Source organism: Vulpes vulpes, chromosome 9 (assembly GCF_048418805.1).
Source record: "Vulpes vulpes isolate BD-2025 chromosome 9, VulVul3, whole genome shotgun sequence".
In the NCBI taxonomy this organism is placed as follows: domain Eukaryota; kingdom Metazoa; phylum Chordata; class Mammalia; order Carnivora; family Canidae; genus Vulpes; species Vulpes vulpes.
In genome coordinates, this window is record NC_132788.1 from 22,109,030 (window position 1) to 22,134,660 (window position 25,631).

Genomic DNA, 25,631 nt, shown 5'->3' on the forward strand with positions numbered 1-25,631 from the left:
GGTGAGTCTGTGGACAGTCTCAAGGAAGTCCTGCCTCAGTGCTCATGAGACTATAGTTGCCCCCAAAATTTTCTCTTTTACTTTCCTCATCCAAAAAGAAGGAGGAGAAAGTGTCCGAATAATCTGGTCACTATTTCCCCAGACTGTTCCTGACTCCTCTCAGCTCATGAGCTTTGGGGATGCTCCACTGGGGGGCTCAGCAAAGGTTCAGCCTGCAGGGAGTAGCCAGCACCTGACAATCCCTTCCCTATGTCCTTCAGTGTGCTCCTTGTAAAGAGTGTGCACATGTGTGTGTATTTCTCAAGATAGAATCATTCCTAGATCAATAGTTTTTCCTTCCCCAATTCCTGCTGAAACTTATTATGCATAGAAACCTCAAATCCAAGTTAAAGGCAATGAGTTAGAATTAAAACTAGCTGGGATTAAGCATCTACTCCTTAAGATCCACTAGGATGAGCTCTTGGCAAGGGTGAGCGAGTATTCTTGCCATTGATCGTCTCTCCCCTTCTCTGGATTGGGTAACTTTGGCCACTTCCCCAGCACATACTGGCTGGCTCTCTGCCACACACATGCCACTGTGCCCCTGACAGAGTAGACCACATCCACCAGAATTTTAGCACATGTGAGAACATGCTTGGGAAGCTCATTGTCTTTCTCTGGAAACTTTTCCAGTCCCTTGAATGTGTAGAGAGAAACTGCTAAGGACACAGATTAGGAAGATGGCCAGATCTGGGCAGCCCGGGTGGCTCAGCGATTTAGCGCCACCTTTAGCCCAGGGGCGTGATCCTGGGGACTCCGGATCCATGCTCCCTGCATGGAGCCTGCTTCTCCCTCTGCCTGTGTCTCTGCCTCTCTCTCTCTCTCTCTCTGTCTCTCATGAATAAATAAATAAAATATTAAAAAAAAAAAGATGGCTAGATCTCAACCAGAGGCAGGATTCCCAGGAAGAATTATAATCCTTCCACCCTGGTATTTCCAGGTCTCTATCTGTCATGTCACCAGATGAAGCCAGTGTGCCACCAGACAGCATATCAGTGTGAGCATAACAGACTCTCCATTTAATCATACTCCTTGGGTTGTCTAATTACCAGTAGATGGAAAGATAAAGCTCATCCAGCCCCATCTCCCTCCACATCCTTCCTCAGAGACTGTGTCCCCAGCAGGTATACCTTGGACCAGAGATTCATCAGGAATCCTTGCTGACCATGAGTTTTGATCGAAGGATCCAACCTTTAGAAGCCTTCCTCCCTGGGAGCAAGGTCTGTTGTCTGATTTTCTTCTTTGAGGATTCTTCTATACAGCCACATCCCTGACTTTGGGCACACACAGAGCCCATTTCACTGCATGACTGATCTTCAGACTGTATGACAGGATCTCTAGAGACGACAGGCACATTGCTGAGGGTTTGAAACCCAAGCATCTGGATGCTGACATGCCAAGCCCACACCCTTGGCCTCTCTGAGTCCTGGTGGCTTTTTGGGCTCCTTTGGTGCTGGCATTCCATTATTCAGTTCAGCACATTCAAGCCTGCAGTCTCATATTACTAGCACAGCTTGGCACACATTCAAAGCACTGCAGAGTCATTCCCAAGCTTCCCCTTCCAGACACCATGTCCTCTTACATCTAATCTTTTCTGGTGGAAAGGGAAAGGTCCTTCTTAGGGGGTCTGGGGACCTGCCATTGGTGGGCTGTTGGAAGTATATTGATCCTTCAAGTATACAGCAATCCTCTTAAAAATCACCAAAGTACTCTACATGGAAAGGAACTTTGGCGGGAACTCAAAAGTTAAAGGAATAAACAGACATAGGAAGGTTTGCTTGGTAGCCTCAGGGCTGCTCCACTGTACAAATACAGGTGGTCTGACTCACATGGTATTTTCTGGGAGCTGCACTCTGTGGAGTTGTGCAGCCCTGCTACCTGCTGATTCTTCCCTAATTCTTCATCTGGTCTCATTACTATTTGGAACGCAGTGCCCTACCCCTTTGGCAAACTTCAAGTTAATCTCTTAGAATGTGAGAGCCAGAAGGGACTTAGAGTTCAGTGACACACTATTACCTCATTTTGAGATAAGGAGATGGCAGCCTGAAGAGGTGAAGTAACTAGTGCAGGCATCCCAGGAAAAAGAGGCAGGAGTTGCTGCCAAGGCTCTTGACTTCTTCCTTACCTTTACCTCTAAGAATGGTCTACAGACCAGCAGCATGAGCAGATCCAGGAGCCTGCTGCAAAGGCAGTGTGTCCAGCTCCCCCTCCAGCCCTGCTGAATCAGAACCTGCCTTTAAGACTTCCTGGTCACTCACATATGCACATGAAAGTTCACCATACCCAAGAAGGAACAGTGGAGACCTCTAACTGTTCTCTCGTCTTCAGTGTAACCCAAATCCTCCCCCCCCTCAAAACACACACACTCTGGGAGGAAAAGGATCGAAGTTGTATGTGAAGAACAAGAAGGGGTTAAAATGTGTGCATTTATGCATCTACGTGTCTGGAGAGGCTTACCCTTCCAGGTAGATGGCTCTAGAGGGGACATTTGTAGACCATGTTCATGTAAGTCTGGGGAGCTGTGACCTCACATCCTCCTCTCTCATTTTCTCACTTGAGCAAGTTTTTGCTTTGACTTCTGTATGCCTGAACGAAGGCACAGCCTCTTGGCTTCTCACCCTCTTGATGTCAAGAATGTGACCTTTTGGAAGTGGGGAGGCCCTAGACAAGTGAGGCACCTGGGATTTGAAGCAGCCCAGCTGAGCTACTGTCTCCTGGAGCAATTGCTTCGTGGAAAGAGGCTGCAGCTGGGGGCTATGGACCAAGTATTTGTGTTCTGCAAAATTCATATGCTGAAAACTAACCCCCTCTGTGATGGTGTTAGGATATGGGGCTTCTGGGAGGTGATCATGACTTCCCATGAAAGCAGAGCTCTCATGACCGGGATCAGCACTCTTATGAAAGAGACACCATAGAGCTGCCTTGCCTGTCCTGCCATTTGAGGACATAGTGGGAAGGTCGCCATCTATGAGCTTGGAGGCAGGCTCTCACCAGACCCTAAATCTGCCAATGCCTTGATCTTGGACTTGTAGCCTCCAGAACTGTGGAATAAATTTTTGTTGTTTATAAGCCACCCCAAGTGTGGTATTGTTATAGCAGCCCAAATGGACTAGGACATGAGGCATAGTCTCCCTCTTCCCACCGAATTCCATAACACTTTGGACCTCTCTTTAGGTTTGGTTTGGTTTGGTTTGGTCTGGTTTGGTTTACAGAAGTCATCCCCATATCTCCACTTCATTGCAAGCTGTTTTGAGAAGGTACTGTTTCCAATGCATTGTAGTCTTAACTGGATTTAGTAGATAGGTGGAGAGATTAGTGGAAAGGGACTGGTGAAGAAAACACATCTGGAGAGTGGAGGAGGCAGCCACCTCCTGGAGGTCAGCATCAAGAGCTTGACCCAGTTCTGCCCTGGACTTCCCTTGGTTCCAGGAAGACTGGCTCATCGTTATGGATTGCATGGTGCCCCACTCACACACATGTGCTGAAGGTCTAATCCCCCAATGCCTCACTATTTGGAGATGGTCTCTTTAAAGAGGCAATCAAGTTAAAATGAGGTTAGGTTAGCCCCTAATCCCATCTGACTGGTAGCCTTAGGTAAAGAGGAAATTTGGACACATCAAAAGACACCAGGGCATGCAGACAGAGGAAGATCATGTGAGGATACAGCAAGACAGTGGCCATCTACAAGCCAAGCAGAGAAGTCAAACCAGAAACCAATCCTGCTGACACTTCGTTCTTGAATTTCTAGTCTCTAGAGTTGGAGAAAGTATATTTCTGGTGTTTCAGACACACAATATGTGGCATTTTTGTTACAGCAGCCTCATGAGCAGACAAAGACACTCATGAACATGCATAGCGACCCAGATTCTGAATCACCAAGAACTAAGTATCTAAGCACTTACCATATTTTATTTCTATGAAGAACAGCAATTTCTAGGCTCCAAATGGAAAGGCTTATTTTGATATAAATATTAGAAGGAAGTAGAAATTTGTGGACAAAATGTAAAATGTTCTCTCCACTGGAAAAGAATCTGCAATGTGTCTGACTGTCATATGGCTGTGGTCTTTATTAGCATATTTTGCCACACAGAGTGTATATGAAAACTTTTCCAGGCATAATTCGATTTCCTTTAAAGCTGGAAAACCTAGTCTGGGTCTGATTTGACGTTTTTGCGTATTAGCTCACCACCAATATTTCTAAAACTCTATGCCCAGGAAAGCAGCACTTAAAAAAAAAAATGGGTAGTTTTAGAGCATGTAATCTATTAAGTGCATGACTGTATTCAAATATGTAGGTCATATTTGTGGTACCAAGTTATTATTCTATTTTGTGATCCTATCTTACTGCTTTGTATGTCCCTCCCTCCAGTCATATTACAATTTCAAAGAGGTGCCTCATCCCTGTTATAGGAGGTCAGTTCTTACAGTCTGGAGCTGTAAGATGGCCCCTCCTTAACCACCTATTTGTAGATACCAAGTATAAGTCTAAGGTAAGGTCACCTCTGGTTTCTTTCCTGATCTGAGATTCTAGGTTTCCCCTTTTCTCATTCCAATGTCCCCAAGTGGGGGCAGACTTTGAGACTCAAAAGACTTAGCGTTGATTTTCCTAGTAGGAGAAGAACACAAAAACTCCTAGCCCCAAGAAGATGCCTGTCACTGAGGAAGTGGGAACATTCACCCACAGATATGGGTCAAACAGAGTGCTCTTGTTTACCCACGGTGGCTGGGTCCTATATCCTGCATCCCTCTCTTCTTCCTTGTACGCTCCCACCTAGTTACCCTCTAAATCAGTCTCCCTGAAGCCAAAACCCACACCAGTCATCTGAATAGAGAGAATTTAAAATAAGGACTTGCTTACTAGGAATAAAGTTGATAAGTAGGTAATGGGAAGGGGAAAAGAAAAACCCTTGCAGCCAGTTGCCAGCAGTATGTGTGTGCTGGGGTGGGGGTGGAGGGGTCTCTCCTTCTCTTCATGTCTATGGGGTAGAGTGAAAGCCTTCTCCTTCCCCTCTGCTTCTACTCAGCTCTAATTTCTGTGAAAACCTACACAAGCCTGTCCTCTCCATCACCTTCTGGAAATTGCTCTAAAATTAACCTTTGAGGATAGATTTTTTAACCAATTGCTGCTCCCTGATGGTGGCTCTACCCAGTGTGGGCTTGAGTAGGCATGTTTTATGCATCCTGAACTCTTGCCAAGACACAGATAGTTCCAGAGTTTCAACTATTCTAGGTTTTTAAAAAACTTTTCTACAGGTTTTAATTTCTGGGAAAGAGAGAATCAATTGCCTTGGATTTGTCTCCCAGAGATCAGTCTTCCGCTTTCTTTCCGACCAGCTATATACAGCCTTTTTTTTATCTTCCAGCTCGAAGCAAAATCCGCCTTTTCCTCCGTGTGATGCCAAAAGATAAAGATCATGGTCAAATAACTTGTCCCCTTTCCAGCAGCAAGAACCCTCATGTTTCTTCCAGGGTGAAAAATAAATGAAAGAACATTTATATAGGCTATGCAGCAAGATTTTAAAATAGAGATTTAAAATAGTTTTTATCACTGATGGTATCTAGAATATAATCTTACCCAGATTTTATGGATCATTATCAATTTTCTCTTTGTCCCTAATCAGATTAAACTGTGAGGTTAGGAGGAGGGAGGATATACTGTTTTGACATGGTATTTAGATAGAAGGAAATAAACCAGCATAAATTCATACTATTCTGGGTAATTCCATTGGAAGGGAGAGAAATGCAAAAGAAACAAAAGACCCAAAGGTCAGTTGATAACACTGATTGCACATGATACTGTTTTCAGGGAAAATGAGGAGTCTTTTCTCTGTGGTCTCCCGGACATGGAAGTGCTGATGTTGTTGTAGTTTGAAAATAACACCTCATTTATCCAGCATCGTCAGGTATGAAGTGATCCAAAAATAATATTTCCCTACGTCATTGGGCACAGACAATTTTTTATTTTTACAATTTGGATGATGTACCTTCTAAAATTATCATTTCACTTCTTTCTTAAGCAAAGCTTACTGACTATAATTTAACATTTTTAATGAATTAATCATTTATGACTGTCATAATGTCAGATACATGTGGCATCCCCCAAGGAAGAAACCCAGGGATAGGGAAAAAAACTACCTGAAGTTGACATGACCCAGCTGAAAAGGATCTAACAGAGTCTGTCATGGGCTTTAGTGACATCAGGCCAGAGCAGGATGGTGTGCAGGTGCCTTAGTGCAATCATGCCAAGAAACAACACAAAAGTAAGCTCACCTCATATGAGACAAGGCAGTGTTGGGTTCAAATAATAATAGCAACAACAATAATAACAATTTGCTTTGGAGACATGTGCTTGCCCACAGATAATTTGCAAGGCCACACAATTCTTGCTGGTGGAAAAGCTGAAGCTGTAGTATTAGGTCCCATTCCTATCCACTATAGAGCCAACAGATCTGGGTGGAAGAGCATTTCAATTACTTTCTGGCCAAAGTCTGGGCTCTGGAGTTTTCTACCAAAAGGTAGAAGAGAGCAGAGTTCCCAGAGGATTGTGAGCGGGGCGTGAAGAGGGGCTATTGGAGCAGGGATGTGAGGAGCAGAGAGAGAGGGAGGTCAGGAGAAAGGGAGCCTCTGAAGGCCTCAGCCTGGCAGGTTCCTCTCCTTAGTGGTGAAGGCCTGCCTCCTGTTCTCCCCCTGCTGTGCTCTGAGAGATCCGCCTGGCCCTCAGCTGATCTGGAGAGGCAGGGACACCGAAGAAAGGAAGGTATCTGCCTCCTGATCCCCACAAACTGAAAGGCAGCTAAAGGTCCACTGCCTTCTTTCTCGACACCACATTGTAAAAGTATCCACAGTAGTGCCACCCCTGGCCACGGGCAACCAACCATGAGCAGGCAACGTTGCGCTAAGCAACTGGGAGGCTTATTCCTGATTCTCCTCAACCTCCCTGCAGGATCACCCTTCAGGACAGGAAGTGAAGGACTGCTTTTACACCCCATTAGCCCTGTATCAGTTTTTATTTAGCTTCTAGTCTCCTTTCTCGTTGTTTTGACCTTTTTTCATTAAAGAGAATGAGGCATTTATGTGGTTACTTTAACCAAAGATTTTAAACCTAATTATGAAAAATCATCAGACAACCCTAAATTTTATAAAACAGCTGGCCTGTATTCCTCAAGAATGTCTGAGATTAAAGGAATCAGAGATGTGACCCATATGTGAAATATGTGGTCCTGGGCTGGTTGCTGTACTAAAGAGGGTTGCTCTGTAGGCTGTAACTGGGCAATTGATGAAATCTGAACGCGGACTGTGGGTAAGATGATGGTACTGTATGGATGTGGAATTTCCTGAATTTGATCATTGTCTGGGGTAATACAAGAGAATATATTTGTTTCTGTGGAATATACTAAAATATGAAAGGGTAAAGGGACATGGCATAAGCATTCTACTTTTTGTTGTTGTTGTTAAAGATTTTATTTATTTATTGAGAGAGAGAAAGCATGTGTGAGCATGCATGTCAATGATGGGGAGGAGCAGGAGAGGGAAAGAGAGAGAGAATCTCCAGCAGACTCGGTGCTCAGCGTGGAGCCTGATGTCAGGCCCCAACTCAGGACCCTGAGATCATGACCCAAGTAGAAATCAAGAGTGAGAGGCTCAACTGACTGAGCCACCCAGGGGCCCCAAGTACACTTTATTTTTTTTTAAAGATGTATTTATTTTAGAGAATGGAGAGTGGTGGGAGGGGTAGGGGGAGAGGGAGAAAGAATCCTTTTTTTTTTTTTTTTTTTAAATTTATGATAGTCACAGAGAGAGAGAGAGAGAGAGAGAGAGAGAGGCAGAGACACAGGCAGAGGGAGAAGCAGGCTCCATGCACTGGGAGCCTGACGTGGGATTCGATCCCGGGTCTCCAGGATCGCGCCCTGGGCCAAAGGCAGGCACTAAACCGCTGCGCCACCCAGGGATCCCGGGAGAAAGAATCCTAAACAGACTCCCCGCTGAGCACAAAGCTGGATGCTGGGCTTGATCTTACCACCCTGAGATCATGACCTGAGTGGAAACCAAGAGTCTGTTGCCTAACCAACTGAGTCACCTAGGTGCCCCTAAAGTACACTTCATTTATTTATTTTAAATATTGTATTTAAATTCAATTTGCCAACATATAGTATAACACCCAGTGTTCAACCCACCATCACGTGCCTGCTTTAACGCCTGTCACCCTGTGACCCCATCCCCCTACTCTCCTCCCCTTCTGCAACCTGCAGTTTGTTTCCCAGAGTTACGAGTCTCTTATGGTTTGTCTTCCTCTAATTTTTCCCCAGTTTCCCTCCTTCCCTTATGGTCCCTTTCACTATTTCTTATATTCCACAAATGAGTGAAACCATATGATTGTCTTTATCCGATTGACTTATTTCACTCAGCATAATACCTTCCAATTCCATCCACATTGAAGGTAGTCATTCATGTTGGTAGGTAGGCATCCTTTCTGATATCTGAGTAATATTCCATTGTGTATATAGACCACATCTTCTGTATCCATTCATCTGTCAAAGGACATGGTGAGAATCCTACCTTGAAATATTTCAGAAAAAGTAGGCACACACGCATACATACACACAAAGAATGGTAAAGCAAATATAGCAAAATATCAGCAAGTTGATGCACGGTGTATAGGAAAGAGGTCTTTGTACTACCCCAACGGCTTTCCTGTACATCTGAAAATTTTTTCGAAGAGAAAATAAAAAGGTCAGAAAGAGAGTGGGCAGTGCAAGATGGTAATGTTAATAATCTGATCCCATTAACCTACTACAGGAAAGGGTAGTAGCCATTTTTGGTTAAAAGACAAAAATCAGTGTCAAAGGAGTTCTTCTTGCTAGTAAGTAGACAGTGTTTCCGAGAAGCAATTTGAGACTTTTTTTCTTAAAGATTTTATTTGTTTATTCTTGAGAGACAGAGAGAGAGGCAGAGACACAGGCAGAGGGGGAAGCAGGCTCCATGCATGCAGGGAGCCTGATGTGGGACTTGATCCCGGGTGTCCAAGATCACACCCTGGTCTGAAGGCGGCGCTAAATCACTGAGCCACCTGAGCTGCCCACAATTTGAGACTTTAAAATGCTCTTATACATAGATCCTGCAATGAAATTCTTAGAAATTTTTTCTAGGGGTGCCTGGGTAGCTCCGTCAGTTGAGCGTCCGACTCTTGGTCATGAGCTCAGGGTTGTGAGGTCGAGCCCTGTGTTGAGATCTGCACTCAGTGAGAAGTCCGCTTGAGATGCTTTCTCCTGCTCTCCCATGGCCGTGCACTCTCTCTCTCTCAAATAATAAACAAGTCATAAAAATATTTTATTCTAAGGACACCTGGGTGGCTCAGTGGTTAAGTGTGCTGCCTTCAGCACAGGGCATGATCCTGGTGTCCGAGGATCGAGTCCCACATTGGGTTCCCTGCAGGGAGCCTGCTTCTCCTTCAGCCTATGTCTCTGCCTCTCTCTGTGTCTCTCATGAATAAATAAATAAAATCTTTAAAAAATTTATTCTAAAAAAAATCAGAGATAAGGACAAAGATTTCTATATAAGAATATTCTCTACAATATTATTTACAACGGAGAAAAATAACACCCTCTAAATGTCTAACAATAGGATAAGGGTAAAATTGATAGTACGTCTATACTTAGAATACTGTACAGCCATCTAAAATTATTTTTTCTAAACTATCATTTTCTCTGCCCACCTTGTGGTCTTCTGTGCAACACACCTCTTCCTTGTTCTCCTCTAGAACTGAACCCTGCCCTGAACCTCAGTCTTGCTGTCTCTGCTGATAGCATCCTGCCTGACCCTTTCCTGGGAAGATGGATCTGCGGTGATTTAGAACCCATGACGGAGCCCATGAACTAGACTAAAGAATATGATGAAAGACTATTTCTCCTAATATTAACCTCCCAAACCAGCAGCTCTTGTTTCTGAGTCTCCCGTATTCCTATTGAGTCTATTCCTGGTGTTTATGGTTTTCTGGCATCAATTCTGATCTTCTTTCCTGGATTCATGTTAGTATCCACTCGATGTCTCTTGCCAGGACTCAAAACTCTGCCCCAGCTTCTTCCTCATTTTTTCTGCTCCACCAGTGTTGGCAGCTTCCTGATGGATAGCTCTTAGCTACATTCTTCAGGCAGTTAACTTACAGCCCCACTGTCAGCACCAGCTCTGACTAACTTTCTAAGGTTTGGCTGGAGTTAACTCCATTGCTCCTGAAAACAACAAGGTAATTTCATCTGGGGAAAACTGGGATTTAGAGGAGGGAGATATAAATCCAACAAGATGTTGATGAACAGCTCTTACTTGGCCCGAAGGTTATTTAGAAATATGTTGTTTACTTTCCAACTATTCGGAGATTTTCCAGATTTCTTTCTGTTATTGATTTCTAATATAATTCCACAGGGATCAGAAAATAAACTCTGTATGATTTCAATACTTTTAAATTTATTGAGATGTGTCTTGTGGCTCAGAATCAAAGTCTATCTTGGTAAATGTTCCAAGTACACTAGAAACAAATGTGTACTCTGTTGCTGTTGAGTACAATGTTCTATAAATATCAATTTATAAAATTGGTTGATATGTTGTTCAAGTCTTCTATATCTTTCCTGAGGTTCTCTATTTGTTCTATCAGTTATCAATACAAGATGTTGATATTTCCAACTATAATTGTGGATTTGGCTATTTTTCCTTTAAGTTCTATCAGCTCTTGCTGCATGTATTTTGAAACTTTGTTTATATAATTATATATAATAACATGGGTTGTTATGCCCTCTTGATTACTTAACTGCTTTATCACTACACAGTGACTCTATCCCTGGAAATATTCCATGCTCTGAGATTTACTTTGCCTGTTATTAATATAGTTACTCTAACTTTCTTTAGGTTAAGATTTGCAAATACGTATTTTTCATCCTTTTACTTTTAACCTACTTGTGTTTTTATATTTAAAGTGGGTTTCCTGTAGACAATGTATTATTGGATCTTGTTTTTAAAAATGGAATATAATAGTCTCTGCATTTTAACTAATGTTTTAGACCACATACACTTAATGTGATTATTTATATGGTTGATTTTAAATCTACCACCTGGCTTTTTTTTTTTTCTATTTTATCTTCTGTTATTTGTTCTTTTTCCCTATTTTCCTATTTGAATATTTTTAATATTCTATTTTATCTTCTTAAGTGGTTTATCAAATATATCTCTATTTGTTCCTAGGGGTTGCTCTACAGTTTATAGTATACATCTTTAACTTATCACATTCTACCTTCAAGTAATATTATATCACTTTACAAATAGTATAAAAACCTTACAACAATACACTTCCATTTCCTATGGCCTTTGTGCTATTGTCACATATTTTACTTCTACATGATACAAATCTCATACTATAAACCTCATTGTTATTTTTGTTTTAAATTATATTTTAATTCTTTTAAAGAAATTAAAGAAAAATAAGAATAAGAAAAATCTCACATATTTATTATGTCCAGTACCCTGCATTTTTTATATAGATCAAAATTTTCATTTAATACCATTATCCTTCTGATCGCAGGACTTTCTTAACATTTCTTGTAGTACTGGTCTCCTAGTCCTACAAATATGTCAGCATTCACATATCTGAAAAAAATATATGTTACCTCATTTTTGGAAAATATTTTCTTCTGAGTATAGAATTCTAGGTTAACCATTTTGTTTTGTTCAATTCTTTAGAGATTACTTTCTTGTCTTCTGGGATGCACTGTTTCTGATAAATAATCTGCTGTCATTGTTATCTTTAATCCTCTGTGTGTAGCATTTCCCCCTCTGCCTGATTTTAAGATTTTTCTCTTCATCACCACTTTTTAGCAATTTAATTACAATGTGTCTTGGTGTGATATTTCTACATTTCTTGTACTTGGTATTCATTGAACATCTTGGATCTCTATATTTATTGTATTTATAAGTTTGAAAATTCTCAGCCATTATGCTTTCAAATATTGTCCATGTCTCCATATCTTTCTGATCTTCCTGTGATTCCAGTAATATATGTGCTAGGCTGCTCAATGATGTCCTATAGTTCATTGATATTCTCTTAAAGTTTCTTTCCTCTCTGTGTTTCATTTTGGCTATTTTCTACTGCTCTGTCTTCAGGCTTACTAATCTTTTATTTTTTTCAGCTTTATTGAAGTACGATGACAAATTAAATAGTAAGAAAATTGAGGTACACAATATGATGTTTGTTTTTTGTTTTCATTTCAATTTTTTATTTAAATTCTAGTTAGTTGACCTATATGGTAATATTGGTTTCAGGTGTAGAATTTATCACTTACATATAACACCCGTGCTCATTACAACAAGTGCACTTCTTAGTACCCATCACCCATCTAGCCCATCCTCTGTCCATCTCCTTCCATCAACCCTCAGTTTGTTCTCTACAGTTAAGAGTCTCTTATGGTTTGCTTCCTTTTATCTCTTTCTTTTTTCCCCTTCCCTTATGTTCATCTTATAACATGATGTTTTGATATGATTTCATATATATATATATATACAGTGTGAAAGAATTTACCCTCATCAAGTCAATTAACTAATATATTGACTAGCTCAAAGGTATCAATTTACCTTTTTTAAACAAATCCTTTATTTTGCAGTATCTATTTTATTGTTAATTCCAGTTTAACATTGAATCTTTAATCTCTATAAGTTTTCTTTGGGTCTTTTTTTATTTTTTATATTTCTCTCATTAAGTTAATGTTTTATTTTATCTTCTTGAGCATTTGGAGTAAATTTATAGTGGCCATTTTAATATCCTTGTCTACTAATTCTATCCCCTGTGTCATTTCTGGATCTCTTCTATTGACTTTTCTCTTCCTTAATGGTCATATTTCCCTGCTTTTTTGCATGCTTGGTAATTTTTATTTTGATGTTATACACTGTGAATTTCCCATTGTTGGGTGCTGGAATTTTTTACTCCTTTACATGTTTTTGTGTTTTGTTCTTGGATGCAGTTAATTGTAAAGAGTTTGATCCTTTTGAGCTTTGTTTTTAATCTCTGTTAGGTGTGTGATCTATGACATTCTTGGACCACTACTAAGGCAATATTCTTCTGAGGATTTTATTTGATGCTCCATGTGTAAGGTCTTTCCATTATAGCTACTACTAGCTTGATGTGGCATTTGGGGATTTTTATGCCTGCTGCTTTCCAGTCGTTCTTTCTTGGTAACTTCATGTACTAATCAGTACTCAGTTAAAAGATTTGAGAAAGTTCTGCTTCATATCTCTGGAGCTTTCTCTCTGTGTGGCTTTCTTCTCCACAGTAATCCACCCTATGAATTTGAATCATCTTGGACTCCCCAAACTCTGAACTCTTGTCTCTACAAGTCAAGGAGACCACCAGGCTCTGTTTGGATTCCCTCTCCCTGTACAGTGTCATGGAAACTATCTAGGCAACAGGATGAGGCAATAGTAGGGCTTACCTTGTTTGTCTCCCTTCTTTCAGGGATCAATGTCCTGTACAATTTTCCTATACCTGACAACTGTTGCTTCATAGAATTTGTTTGGTTTTTCAGTAGTTTAACATTAGAGGGTAAATCTGGTCCCTGTTACTCTGTCATGGCTGGAGGTAGAAGTCCTCCACATCTCTCACTTGAAAAATAAAAAGTGAAACTATGCAAACTGTGATCAATCTGTGTGTTTAGAAGTTTAAAATGAAAAGGACCTGAGACCCACTGAGATCCACTTGTATGGATGAATACTTTTTTATCCTTCTTAGGCAAAAACCATTAAAATAAAAATGGAAGAACTTAAAATCCTAGAATTTCAAAGCAGCAAAAGATTGTTTTAATCCTCCAGTTCACTTCCTTCATTTGTTATATGAAGAAATGAAATCTTAGAGATGTTCAGGAACTGTCAAAGGTCATATTAGTACTGGGCAAAGGTGGGATTGAAACACAAGTCTCCCAACAAACAACCATTAAACCATATCACCTCTATTCTGCCCCCAAAATAACTATTTACCAAGGCCATTAAGTACCATGTATCAGTACTTTGTAAGCATGATTTCAAACTTCCTGACAATTCTAGTAGTGTCAAGGTAGGCATTACTATATTGCCATTTTATAGATAAATAACCTGAAGCTCAAACAGCTTAAATAATTTGCCCAGTAGTTCTCAAAGTGTGGCCCTTGAAACACCTCTGGGGGGGTATCCTAGGTCAGCCCATTTTTATGATAACATTAAGAGGTTGTTTATTTATTTATTTTTTTAATCGTAGTGCATGTTGACGCTTGCACTAAAGATTTAAAAATAAAGGTGGGCAAAGAACTTGCACTTTGGCATGAAGCAAGGCAGTGGCATCAAACTATATTAGTAACTATTGTTTTTGTCACTGTGTATTTTTAGTTTATAAAAAAAAGCAAGTTTAAAAAAAAAAGCAAATTTCACTTGAGAATGTTCCTAATGAAACAATGTAAGTTATTAATTCCATTAATTATTGATCCTTAAGTAGACACCATTTTTTTTATTTCATGTGACAAAAAAGGGAAGTACACTTAAGGTACTTCTACTACCTCAAGGAAAAACACTTGTATGATTGAGTTGAGCTGAACTTGATTTTTTTCCCATAGAACATTATTTATACTTGAAATAATAGTTGACAGACTATGGTTAATTATACTTGGTTAAGTGGTGGACATTTTCTCAAGAATAAACAAAATGACCCTACCACTTCAAAGAAAGCAATTGACCATATTTGTTGCCAATCATAAGATAAACTTTGAGAAGAAATTAGAATTTCCTAAAACTTGTATCCTCTACCAAGAACTTGACAGCTTCTTGAAGAATATGTCAAAGCTTTCCTGATTAAGTTGGTAAAGATATTAACAAATATGATTTTTTAGTATTTTATAATAATTAAATGTGTCAACATTTGGAAAATCTACTTAATTCAGTGAACAAATATTTTCAATATGACCAATGCCACAAAATCATTGGTAAAAGACACATTCAAACTGTGAGATAGAAATGTATTTTAATGTAACAGAATATGAAAAGGTTCACCCATATAGTTTCAGATTCTACATTGCAACTAACTTTTAAGAAACTGTCTTTCATTAAGATTATTGTATCAAATAAGATTATCCAGAAACTATCTGAAAAGGCTAGTAAGTACTTTTCCACATTTCAACTCTGTATCTGTGTGAATCTGTGTTTTCTTCATATACATCAACTAAAACAGGTTGTGACAGATGCAGAGACAGTAAGAGAATCCAGCTGTCTTTTATGAAGCCGGAGAATAAAGAGATCCGTGAAAGTGTAAATAATGTCACTCTTCTTACTAAATTTTTTGGAATTTCTTCACAAAAATGTTTTACTATTAACATGTAACAAGTTTATTTTAAAAGAAGTAGTAAATAATTATTTCCAATATTTTCAGTTTTAATTTGAATACAATAACTATCAACACACATAAACTCTAGAGAGTTCTTAATAAATTTTCAGAGTGTAGGATCCTGAGATCAAAGTGTTTGAGAAGTAATGATCTTAAAGAACACTCCTGGGAAGTGGTAAAGCCAGGTCTCTTGTCTGTCTGGCTCTCCAACCCATGTTTTTTCCATGGCACAATGTTTCCTCCTTACCCAAAAGTCTCATTAGTATCAAAATGGGAAATAGAATTGGGCCCCTAAAGCTTTATTTTGCAAGGGGCTTTTTTTTTTTGTAATATTTAAGTGTTTCAATGTTCAGATATTTTTCTTTGCTGAAACATGAGTTTCTTGTCCTAAAACTTTAAAACTCCATTAGGGACTCAAGATGATTCTTTTTTGGCTGTCAAATAAAAATGAAATGATGATGCTCAGCAGTCAGCTGATTCCAGAAGTAACAATATTTTGAGTTTTATATCATATAAAAAGTCCAAGTAGTTGGAAGATATTCTTTATTAGATTTTTTAAAACAGAAATGATTCTGGTTTGTTTTTCAGTCTTGTTTTTCATCTACTTGGTGCTAAGCCCTAAGAAATAAATTTATTCTTTGTGGGGAACAGCTTTGCTTGGGGACATTTTCAAAAGGAAATCTTGCATGCCTCTTCGCAACACTGCATTCTCAGCAACCTCTCTCAGGCTTCTGTGTAGCTTCTCCATCTCCTTGTACTCACTTTTAACATCTATAGCAGAGCAGAAAAGCATGCATCAGGAGTTAGTGTCCTTTTCAGAAATGTCCCCAGAAAACAAATCTCCTAAGGATCCCATATGATCTGTGTCACTTGTCCCAGAATGTGATATCTGGAACGGAACTTTGAGGTCAGATAGTCTGATAAATTTATTTTATAGAAAAAACCTGATCAAATTGTCATTTTTGCTCTTACCTTAAGGTTTATCTCAGCATAGGGGTCATCCTCAAAAGAAACACAAACCTACTCATAAAAAGATCCAGGAATTCACTGAGTCCTTACTAAGTCTTCACAAGAGCTCAGTGGAAGGAGATACAAAGCCCACCACATAATAAACCTCCCCTAAATCCTCTCCAGGTTTCTCTCCCCTTTCCCTGATCCCTGTGTTCCCAACAGTTCTCTTTCTAAGTGAATTTTCTCTGTTTTGGCCTCTCGGGTTTTCACCTCATGAACTGCAATCAAATTATATCCTTATGATGGTGAATTTTATGTGTCAACTTGTCTGGGCTATGGTGCCCAGATATTTGGCCAAACATAACTCTGGATGTTTCTGTGAGCATATTTTTGGATGAGATTCACATTTAAATCAGCAGACCTTGAGTAAAGCAGACTGTCCTCTACAATGTGGGTGGGCCTCATCTAATTAATTGAAGACCTGGCCAGATCGAAAGGCTGGTTTCCTCCAAGCAAGAGGGAATTCTCCAGCAGACCACCTTTAGACTTCGTCAGCAACATTAACTCTTCCTTCTTCTACAGCCAATTGCTTTGGACTGGAACTCAACTCTTTTTCACATTGCCAGCCTATTGGCATCTCCTACCAGATTTTGGACTCCCCAAATCTTCACATTCATATGAGCCAATCCCTTAAAATAAATCTGTCTCTCCATCTATCTATCTATCTATCCACACATATTTATATCCTACTGGTTCTGTGTCTTTAGAGAACTCTGACTAATGTAGTCCCCTTTGAAGGTACACTTCAGACTGACCTTGGGGTTGGTTCTAGCATTGTTCCTGGCTCTCCAATCTACCTTGGCTCTACATGCTCCATGTCATTATCCAGACTCACCCACCCTGAGATTGACCAGCAATGGGACTCATGACCAAGAAAGGAATTAGAACCTTGAGTCTATTTGTCTTACTCCTGAATTTAGAAAGTCCTCCACTAGTTGTGTACCAAAGTTGACTTAACCAGTGCTCTACTGATGGATATTTGAGTTGTTCCAATGTTTGACATCATACGTCCCTGAATAACATTGTCCATGTGCCACTCTGCTCATGTATGAGGATACCATGGGATAAATTCCCAGAAGTAGGATTTCTGGGCCAAAGGATATGTGCATTTTAATTTTCCTAGAAATACCCCGATTGCTTTTTGTGCCAGTTAGCATGCTGCAGTTTACCCCAGGAGGCATGGAAGAGAGATGGTTGCATGCCACAAGGCATGGGCAGCTGGTAATGCATCCCCAAGCTCCTGGTAGATGAAGAGAAACCTTTCTCCGCCACCACCAGAAAATGAGGCTTTTCATGAAAAGGTATCTACTTCAAAGAATGGGTAATGGAGACCACAGAGCAGAGTTAGCAATTTGAATTTGCCACTTTCCAGTTATGAAAAGTCCTGGAATGCATGATCTAATCTAAGTCTCTGTTTCTTTATGTGCAAATGAAACAATAACATCTCCTGTGAGATGAGGGAGAAGTCTATGAGATGCTGCACACATATCCTGAAGTATAATGCATGGTCTCTGGCAGATGCTCCAAAATACAAAGGGCAGGGCAGTCATAATTCTCTCCATTCCATACTTTGGAAAATTCTTCCTAACTTCATTGCTTTAAATCCAGCAAAGAGCAACCACAGCAAGGGGTATCTGCAAGGTCACTGCTTCTGCAAATGTATTTACCTGCAAGCTCCTTGTAGAGACCATCTCCCTGGGATGAAGCAAGGGTCAGCATGGTGGTGATACTGCCCTTCACCTTCTCCGAGATTCCATTCTATACAACAAAGGATGGTCATTCTGTTAGGATGGCACAGCCCAAGGGAAAGCTTAGCTTTTGAAAGGGACCCCACCTAATCCCCCAACCAGAGTGTGTACACACTGAGTTGCCAATATAAAAGTTTATTTCAAGGATGAGCCACCTTTAGGGTATACTGAATGGCTCAGGAGTCAACAGGGCATCACTTTTTTTTGGGGGGGGGTGTCCCACTTGTCTCAGCATCTCCTTTTCTTCCTATCAAAACTCATGTGGGATTGGACCTCTGGTGCTGACCAACAGAGTCAGGAACTAAGGAGATCTAATAGAGGTGGGAGTCAGGGGTAGAGAACAGCAATCGCAGAGATGGAAAAAGAAGAAAATTGCTGGTCACTAACCCATCATCCTATTGTTCATTTAGTCATTGGATATGTTTATTAAATACCTGCTTTGTGCAGCACACCATACTTGACACTCTTGATTCTTTGCCCCAACTTCCTGAGAAATGTCTTCTTTGTTATCTCAGCTCTGTGACCAATGAAAAAGCTTTTCCCTCTTCTAACCATCTCTTGACTACCTTTGAAAAATACTTGACTCTCCTCTAGCCTGACACAGCCTCGTTTTAAGCTTGGATCTCTTGACTCTGGCTTTTTTCTTCAACACATCAGGCCAAGAACCCTAAGCTCTAGTCCCACATCTAGCTGTGAGCCTTGAGCTAGTAACACAGGCCCTCTGGGCTTTAGCCTCCTTGTCCATAAGGTCACCAAATGGGGATGCTCTGTGGCCTTGCCTAATTCCAACTTCCTCCATTTCTGTCATTTAAGATGAATTTGTACATGATCAATATATAAATCACGTTTTTTAGTGGAATTGTTTTTAGGGGGCTCTTTAAGGGCCAATTTCTATATATCCAATGGGGACTGGATGCTGTAGGGGTTGGCCAGTTTTCTGCAAGTATTTGTAGACTTTGATAATATGTTATTTTTTTTATAATATGTTAAATGACAGAGAGTAAACTGCTATTGGCAAACGAGATGGCTCTTAGCCTATTCCAAGAGAAATTATATGCTTCATATTGTGAGGAAAGGTATTTTTCAAAACTGCGGTGGGGTGGGGGGAGGGGAAGGCACACGGTTGAGTGGAAGCAGGTTGGAAGCATTTCAGGAAGAAGGCTGATTCAGGGGTGAATGGAAAGAACAACTAGCCAGGTTCCTTAGATGCTTAGGCAATGGTCTGCTAAGTCAGGACTGAGGTAGAAGAATTTGGAAATGCACATGGCCAGGGAGGGGCTAATAGTGGCTTGGACTAAAACAAAGAATTTTTATTACTTGGGAGGGTGGTGGCACACAAAGAGGCCCAGAACTGAGACAAGGTGGCCCAAGTGTATTTGATGGATGCTTTAGGTTCAAGGAAACTGTTAGGAACTGTTTTATGAGATAAACAGAATTAAACTTAAATCTATGCTAGGTGTCATAACTCCTTGATCTATAATAGTTTGTTGGCATTGATTTATTGATTGACATTTTACATAGATTAGACATTCTCATTAAAAAAAAAATCTGTCTAGAGATTATACTATTGTCAGAGACCCTGGTTATCAAGTCCCAAATCCTAGCCTTGCAGCTTAGTAGCTATGTGGCCTGTTGCCACACCTCTCTCTCTCTCTCCCTCAGTTTTCTTATCTGTAAAATGAGAACAAAAGTCCCTACCTCACAGGCTTGCTGGGGATTAAATGAGCTAATGTATGTCAAGAGCTTAGGACCCCCATCTGGCTATTACAGTTGTTCTACTGGTGACTTGGTAAAGACAGGTGAGAGAGAGCAGGAGTGGCTGCATTTCTGAAGCCACAGCCCCACAGAAACTACACCAGCATGTGGTGGCAGTGAAGGGAGAATGTCCAGTGCCAGCTGGCCTCCTTTCCTGGCATCGTGGGCATTGGCTGGGCCCACTCTGCAAATGACTACTACTTCTTTCATCTTTTTGTATGGGCTTCTTTCACCTCAGGAGGCCCAACTGGAATTCAGACAATGGATGTAGAATACCTTCAGTTGCTGAAATTGGTGTTGCATCCTTTCCTGAGCCCTTTCAAACATGCCCTCAGCCACTTGCCGGTCCACCCCTCTTCTGATGACATCTTTCATTCTCTCACATGCTTTCTTGCCAGTAATCTGAGCTGCCTCTGGCAAAAATGATAGCCACAGTCACACTGCAGCAAGGATTTGCTGAGAAATCTTTAGCATCAGAAAGCAAGGCAGGCAAACAAAAAATATTTTATGTATATATACACAGACACGTAGATACATACAAACACACACATATTTATATACGTAGCATCATTTTCCATGCAGTAGGAATTGTTTAATAATAGCATGATAGAAAAAAATCAACACTCTCAATATTTGGATAACGATCATTCAGAAAATCTAATGAATGAATTAAGCAGAAGTTTACAAAATTCCAATGCCCCCCATCAGAAAAATCAATGGGACTACCAAGATGAAAAGGAGTTGGAAAGTGAGTTTACAGATACTTAAAGGGAATAAGAATGAGAATTGGGTAAGGGATTTTATAGTTTAATTAGCTGAGATGCAGCAAGGAGAGGAGAAGCGAGGTGAATAGATAAAGAAAGGGTGGGTAGAAAGCACCAGAAACACACAGGTAAAAAAAAAAAAAATGATTCACGGGTCACCTCTCCCCACACCCTTGCAATGACTTGGTTTTCAATTTGCGGAGTAAGAGGATGAGAGGGACTCGGGATGCAGGGCCAAATACTACGAGGGGAAAGCTGAAGAAAAGGATGCTGAAGTAGTTGACGGAAAGACCCCAGAGGAAGTGGATAGGTTGCCCTCCAGAGTCCCCACCTTCGTAACAGGGCTTGAGGTCGTTCTGAACAGAGGTGGTGAGAGACTCATAGATCTTCCTTTTTTTTCTGAAGATATAATCCTCCAGGCCTCCCAGAATGGCACTTATCTGCAAATCCGTGTTAACAAAAGGTCATTTGTGACAATTCCTTTGCTAGAAGCAGGTCAGGTGTGCCCCTGTGTGATCACCAATTCCCTGTGCCTTATATTATGCTTGGCTGTCCACGTGTCCTTTCTTCAACTAGGCTGTGAGCTTCTCATAGGCAGGAATTTTGTCTTAAGCATCTTTATACCCCAAAGTGCTTCCCACAGCACTTGGCACCTACAAACGACTTGAAAACATGCCGAGTTGAACTCAGGCATGTGCAAGGTGCTGGAATTGGCTCTCTTTGGGAGAGGGTGGGGTGGGGGGCACAGGACAGTTCTCTAGTGCTGCCATGTAATTCAGGCTGGGCTTGTGCTATGAGCTTAATATCTGTGCCCCCTCCCCCGCCCTGCCGCCCCGCCCAAATTAGTATGTTAAGATCCTAATCCCCCAGGTGATGGCATTAGGAGATGTGATCTTTGGGATATGACTGGGTCATAAGGAGGGAGCCCCCATGATTGGGACTATTCCCCTTACAGAAGAGATCTAGCAAATTGCCTTGCCCCTTCCACAATGTGATGTGACAGTGGAAAGACAGTCATCCATGAACAGGGAAGTGGACCCTCACCAGACACCAAATCAGCCTGTACCAATTGACCTTGTACCTCCAGGCTCCTATGAGGAATAAATTTCTGCTGTTTATAACCTACCTAGTTTATGATATTTTGTTCAGCCTGAGCAGAGTAGGACAGTCTAGAGGAAAATGGATCACAGACAAGAACCTTGACGATTCAAAATTTTAAAATGATCTGCAAAAAATGACACTTCTTCAAGCTTCACTGCTTTGGATAATACTTCATAATATTGGCAAAAATGATAGAAGGTTAGTGGATGTGTTACAAGTGGGTTCAAATGTTTGTACATCTAAGGGTTCTTTGAAGATTCTTCCTGGAAACTTAATTTCCTTTCCAACCTCAGGACTCACTGCCAGTTGCCTCGCGGTGTCACAGAGCTGGCCCAGTGTCCCATATCCCCACACTTGTCTCAGGACTACTCTCACCTGCCCCATCCCACTGTACTTTGTGTCTACAGCATCTGCTATGAGACATGCCCAGACCTCAACACTCCAGAGGAACAAGGGGAGGAGAGACACATAACACCTCCAAAATCTTGCTGGGAAGAAAGCCACTGCCCCACCTCATACCCTCTTCCCTTTACAAAGATCTCACCTCCTGGATCAGGAAACTCTTTTTGTAGCTATCATATTTCCATCCATTTCTTACTCCCATTTCCATCATTTTCTCCTGTAGAGTGTGCTTAAAAACTTCTATATGAGGCAGCAAAGTGGAACCAGTGGGCTTTCCAGCCCTATGAAAGAAACAAAATAAAATGTTAAGAGACAACAGTGGCTACTGTGAGGCTAAAACAAAGAGGAAACTAGCTGGTCCCCTTTTATTCGCTTTTAAGCCCAGGGGATGAGAACAGTTATCGAATTCCTATTGTGTGCTGGGCACTGTGCTGTGCCAGGACCTGGACACCAAAACCTAGGAAACCAGTGCAGTGATTCCCATTTTACAGACTAGAAGACTGAGGTTCAGAGGGTTGCTGATGTGTGCACAGCCACACAGCTAGTAAATGGAAAAGCTAGGCTTTGGACATTGATCTGTTCGACCTCAAAAGTCAGTCTTCCCAGGTATCTGGGTGGCTCAGAGGTTGAACTTCTGCCTTTGGCTCAGGTTGTGATCCCAGAGTCCTGGGATAGAGTCCCACATCGGGCTCCCTGTAGGGAGTCTGCTTCTCCCTCTGCCTATGTCTCTGCCTCTCTGTGTCTCTCTCATGAATAAATAAATAAAATCTTTAAAAAAAAAAAAAGTCAGTCTTCCCACTGCCAGGAAGTTTCCCTGGAAGGGTGGGACTTGAACTACATCTTAAAAGATGAGTAAGATTTGGGGGAGTGAAAAGTAGGAGTTATCCCCCATGGGGACAACATAGTGAATGAAATTTCAGAACATCCCAACAGTAAGAAGCAGCAGGTTATAGAGGAGAGGGCATAGGCATGAGCTAAGGGATACTGGAAAAGCTGCATGAAGTCCTCTCAATCTCAGCTTGTCCACTTATAAATAGACAGAAGCTACTTCAGAGGGTTATTGAGAGGATCTGATAAAATCCTGCATGCACAGTGCATAGCATAGGTCCTGGCACATCTCAGTTGCCTTTTGCTACCCTCCAGGCTGGTGGAAGCAGGGGGTTGGCATGGAGCAAGAGGATGAGGAGAGAGTGGAAAGGCCAATGGGAGGCAGATGGACTGTCTTGAATGCCATTCTTTTTATTTTTTTAAGATTTTATTTATTTTAGAGGGGGAAGGGGCAGCAGGAGAGGGAGAGAGAGAATCCCAAGCAGACTGCCCGCTGAGCACAGAGCCCAAGGTGGGGCTCACTTGAGATCACAACCTGATCCCAGGAGTCCGGATGCTTAACCAACTAAGCCACTCAGGCACCCTTTGAATGCCATTCTAAGGAATTTGGAGTTTTTCCTATAGACTTGTAAACAGGGGTAGGGTGGATGGAATGGCATGATTCCAAGGGAGTTTAAAGGAAGATGGAGGAAGGAAAGGGGAAGAGTAAGAATCCAGCAAAAGTAGAATGGTTCAAACAGCAGCAGCTGGCAAAACTCCAGAGGCAAAGGGGGGAGATTGAGGTGGTGGGGGGAGGTGTAGGTTCTGGCACTGGGGGATTAGGAGAGTTAGCTTTGTTGACAGAGAAGAGGACTAAAGGTCAAAGATGGAAGTAGGAGACACCTTGAAGCTCACACAGCTAGTAAGTGAGTGAGCACGTGGTATATCAAAAACAAACACATCTGTCAGCCACTTTGCCTTTCTACTTTCGGGAAAATTTATAAAGGCCATGTGTTTGCTTAACTCCACACTCTCCAACCAAAATAACCTGTCCTGGGCTCTGATCCACAAGAAAATGTATCCCTTGCCGCATGTATGAGATATTTTAAAAATACTGGGAATCATAATATTAGTCTGAAAGCAACATCTCCAGCTGCACTCCAGGTCACCATGAGAAAATAGGTAAACCAAACCAAGACGGCTTTTGTGTTTTGCCAGAGACTAAACTTTCCTTCTTAAGTTGCAAGCTACCCTTTACACATCCAGATCTAAAGTACAAATTCTTCTAACAGTGAGACTCTGGCCCAATGCTCTTCGGATGTTTGTTCACAAAGGAGCAAGAGAAAGGGTCCTTTACCTAAAAATGCCTCCAAAAACGGGATCAATCTGGTCATAGATGGGCTGAGTGATGGCTTCATTCAGATCTATTCTTGCGAGAGTCCTGGAGGCATAGATGCCATTTTTCAGGCAAACAGCTTTCAGAGTCTGGTGGAAGCCCTGGTTTCCTCTACTCCTCTAGGTAATTAAACAATACATTAGGAGAGTTAGTACACATTAACTAGAATGTCACAAGGTCAGAATTATACTGCCTTTGGCCAAAGGCTATGTATGACCAAGAGTCACAGGGAAGAGTAGGGACAACATGATCTTTTAACATATGCTTAAGTTGGACAGAGGGCACAGTAGTCATGCCTCAAGTTGGCGACTCCCCTGCCCTGGCTTCCAGAGTGCCCTGTGCTGCTTTGATCACAATTCTGCTCATATAGTTTATATTTGTCTGTTTATTCATCAGGCTTCTATACCGGAAGAGCAGCTTGTTGTGAGCAGGCACGGTGTCTTATCCATCTTGATGTTCTCATCATCTGGCAACAGTGTAAGTAGTCTGTGATAAATATTTGTTAAAGGAGTAATTTTTAAATGAAAATGTGCTATGACCCTACTGAGGGTGTATGTTTCAGATATTCCAAGCATATCCCAAAGTTTTCTTATACTTTTTGTTAAACATCTAATGAAATGTAATGTTATTTATACATCTTCATGATATATTTTTACCAGAGAAATAAATTCACAAGTCAGAAGCAAAAAAATATGATGAAGCGAGAGCCACGTGAAACGTTGATAAATCTCACCCAGATGGTGATCCTTAGTAAAGGGAATAAAAATATATATGCACCAACCAAAATTTCAGTAGTGGTCATTGTGATCAACAATATATGCTTTAAGGAACTCTGTTTCAGGGATCCCTGGGTGGCGCAGCGGTTTGGCGCCTGCCTTTGGCCCAGGGCGCGATCCTGGAGACCCGGGATCGAATCCCACATCAGGCTCCCGGTGCATGGAGCCTGCTTCTCCCTCCGCCTGTGTCTCTGCCTCTCTCTCTCTGTGTGACTATCATAAATAAATTAAAAAAAAAAATTAAAAAAAAAAAAAAGGAACTCTGTTTCAAGTGCATGGCTGTGTCCCATGATATAGTTGGCACATACCATATATATATATATTTTTTTAAATATTCTGTCCTTTTCATTTAATTTTATAACATCAGCATTTCCTCAATTCATTGTAAGTATCTTAAAAATGATTTCAAGATCCATAAAATATAATATGTGGATGTAACTTAATTTTACCACT

The 25,631-nt window shown here is 41.0% G+C and overlaps 1 protein-coding gene across 13 annotated transcripts in view; it reads right to left on the minus strand.

Annotated features, from left to right (window-relative positions):
* Positions 1-15,944: 15,944 nt before the first annotated feature.
* Positions 15,945-25,631, minus strand: part of NUGGC (nuclear GTPase, germinal center associated) — a 56,278-nt gene continuing 46,591 nt past the window's right edge. For 12 of the 13 annotated variants that reach the window (XM_072719556.1, XM_072719564.1, XM_026007871.2 and 9 more), the window contains 6 exons: positions 24,364-24,521; positions 22,342-22,480; positions 21,028-21,136; positions 20,209-20,345; positions 18,097-18,187; positions 15,945-16,189 (listed from right to left, as the gene is read on the minus strand). In XM_072719556.1, the coding sequence (XP_072575657.1) occupies positions 16,050-16,189; positions 18,097-18,187; positions 20,209-20,345; positions 21,028-21,136; positions 22,342-22,480; positions 24,364-24,521 (774 nt within the window). In that variant the 3' untranslated portion in view covers positions 15,945-16,049. The remainder of the gene's footprint in view (positions 16,190-18,096; positions 18,188-20,208; positions 20,346-21,027; positions 21,137-22,341; positions 22,481-24,363; positions 24,522-25,631) is intronic. The other variant, XM_072719565.1, reaches the window with a different exon arrangement.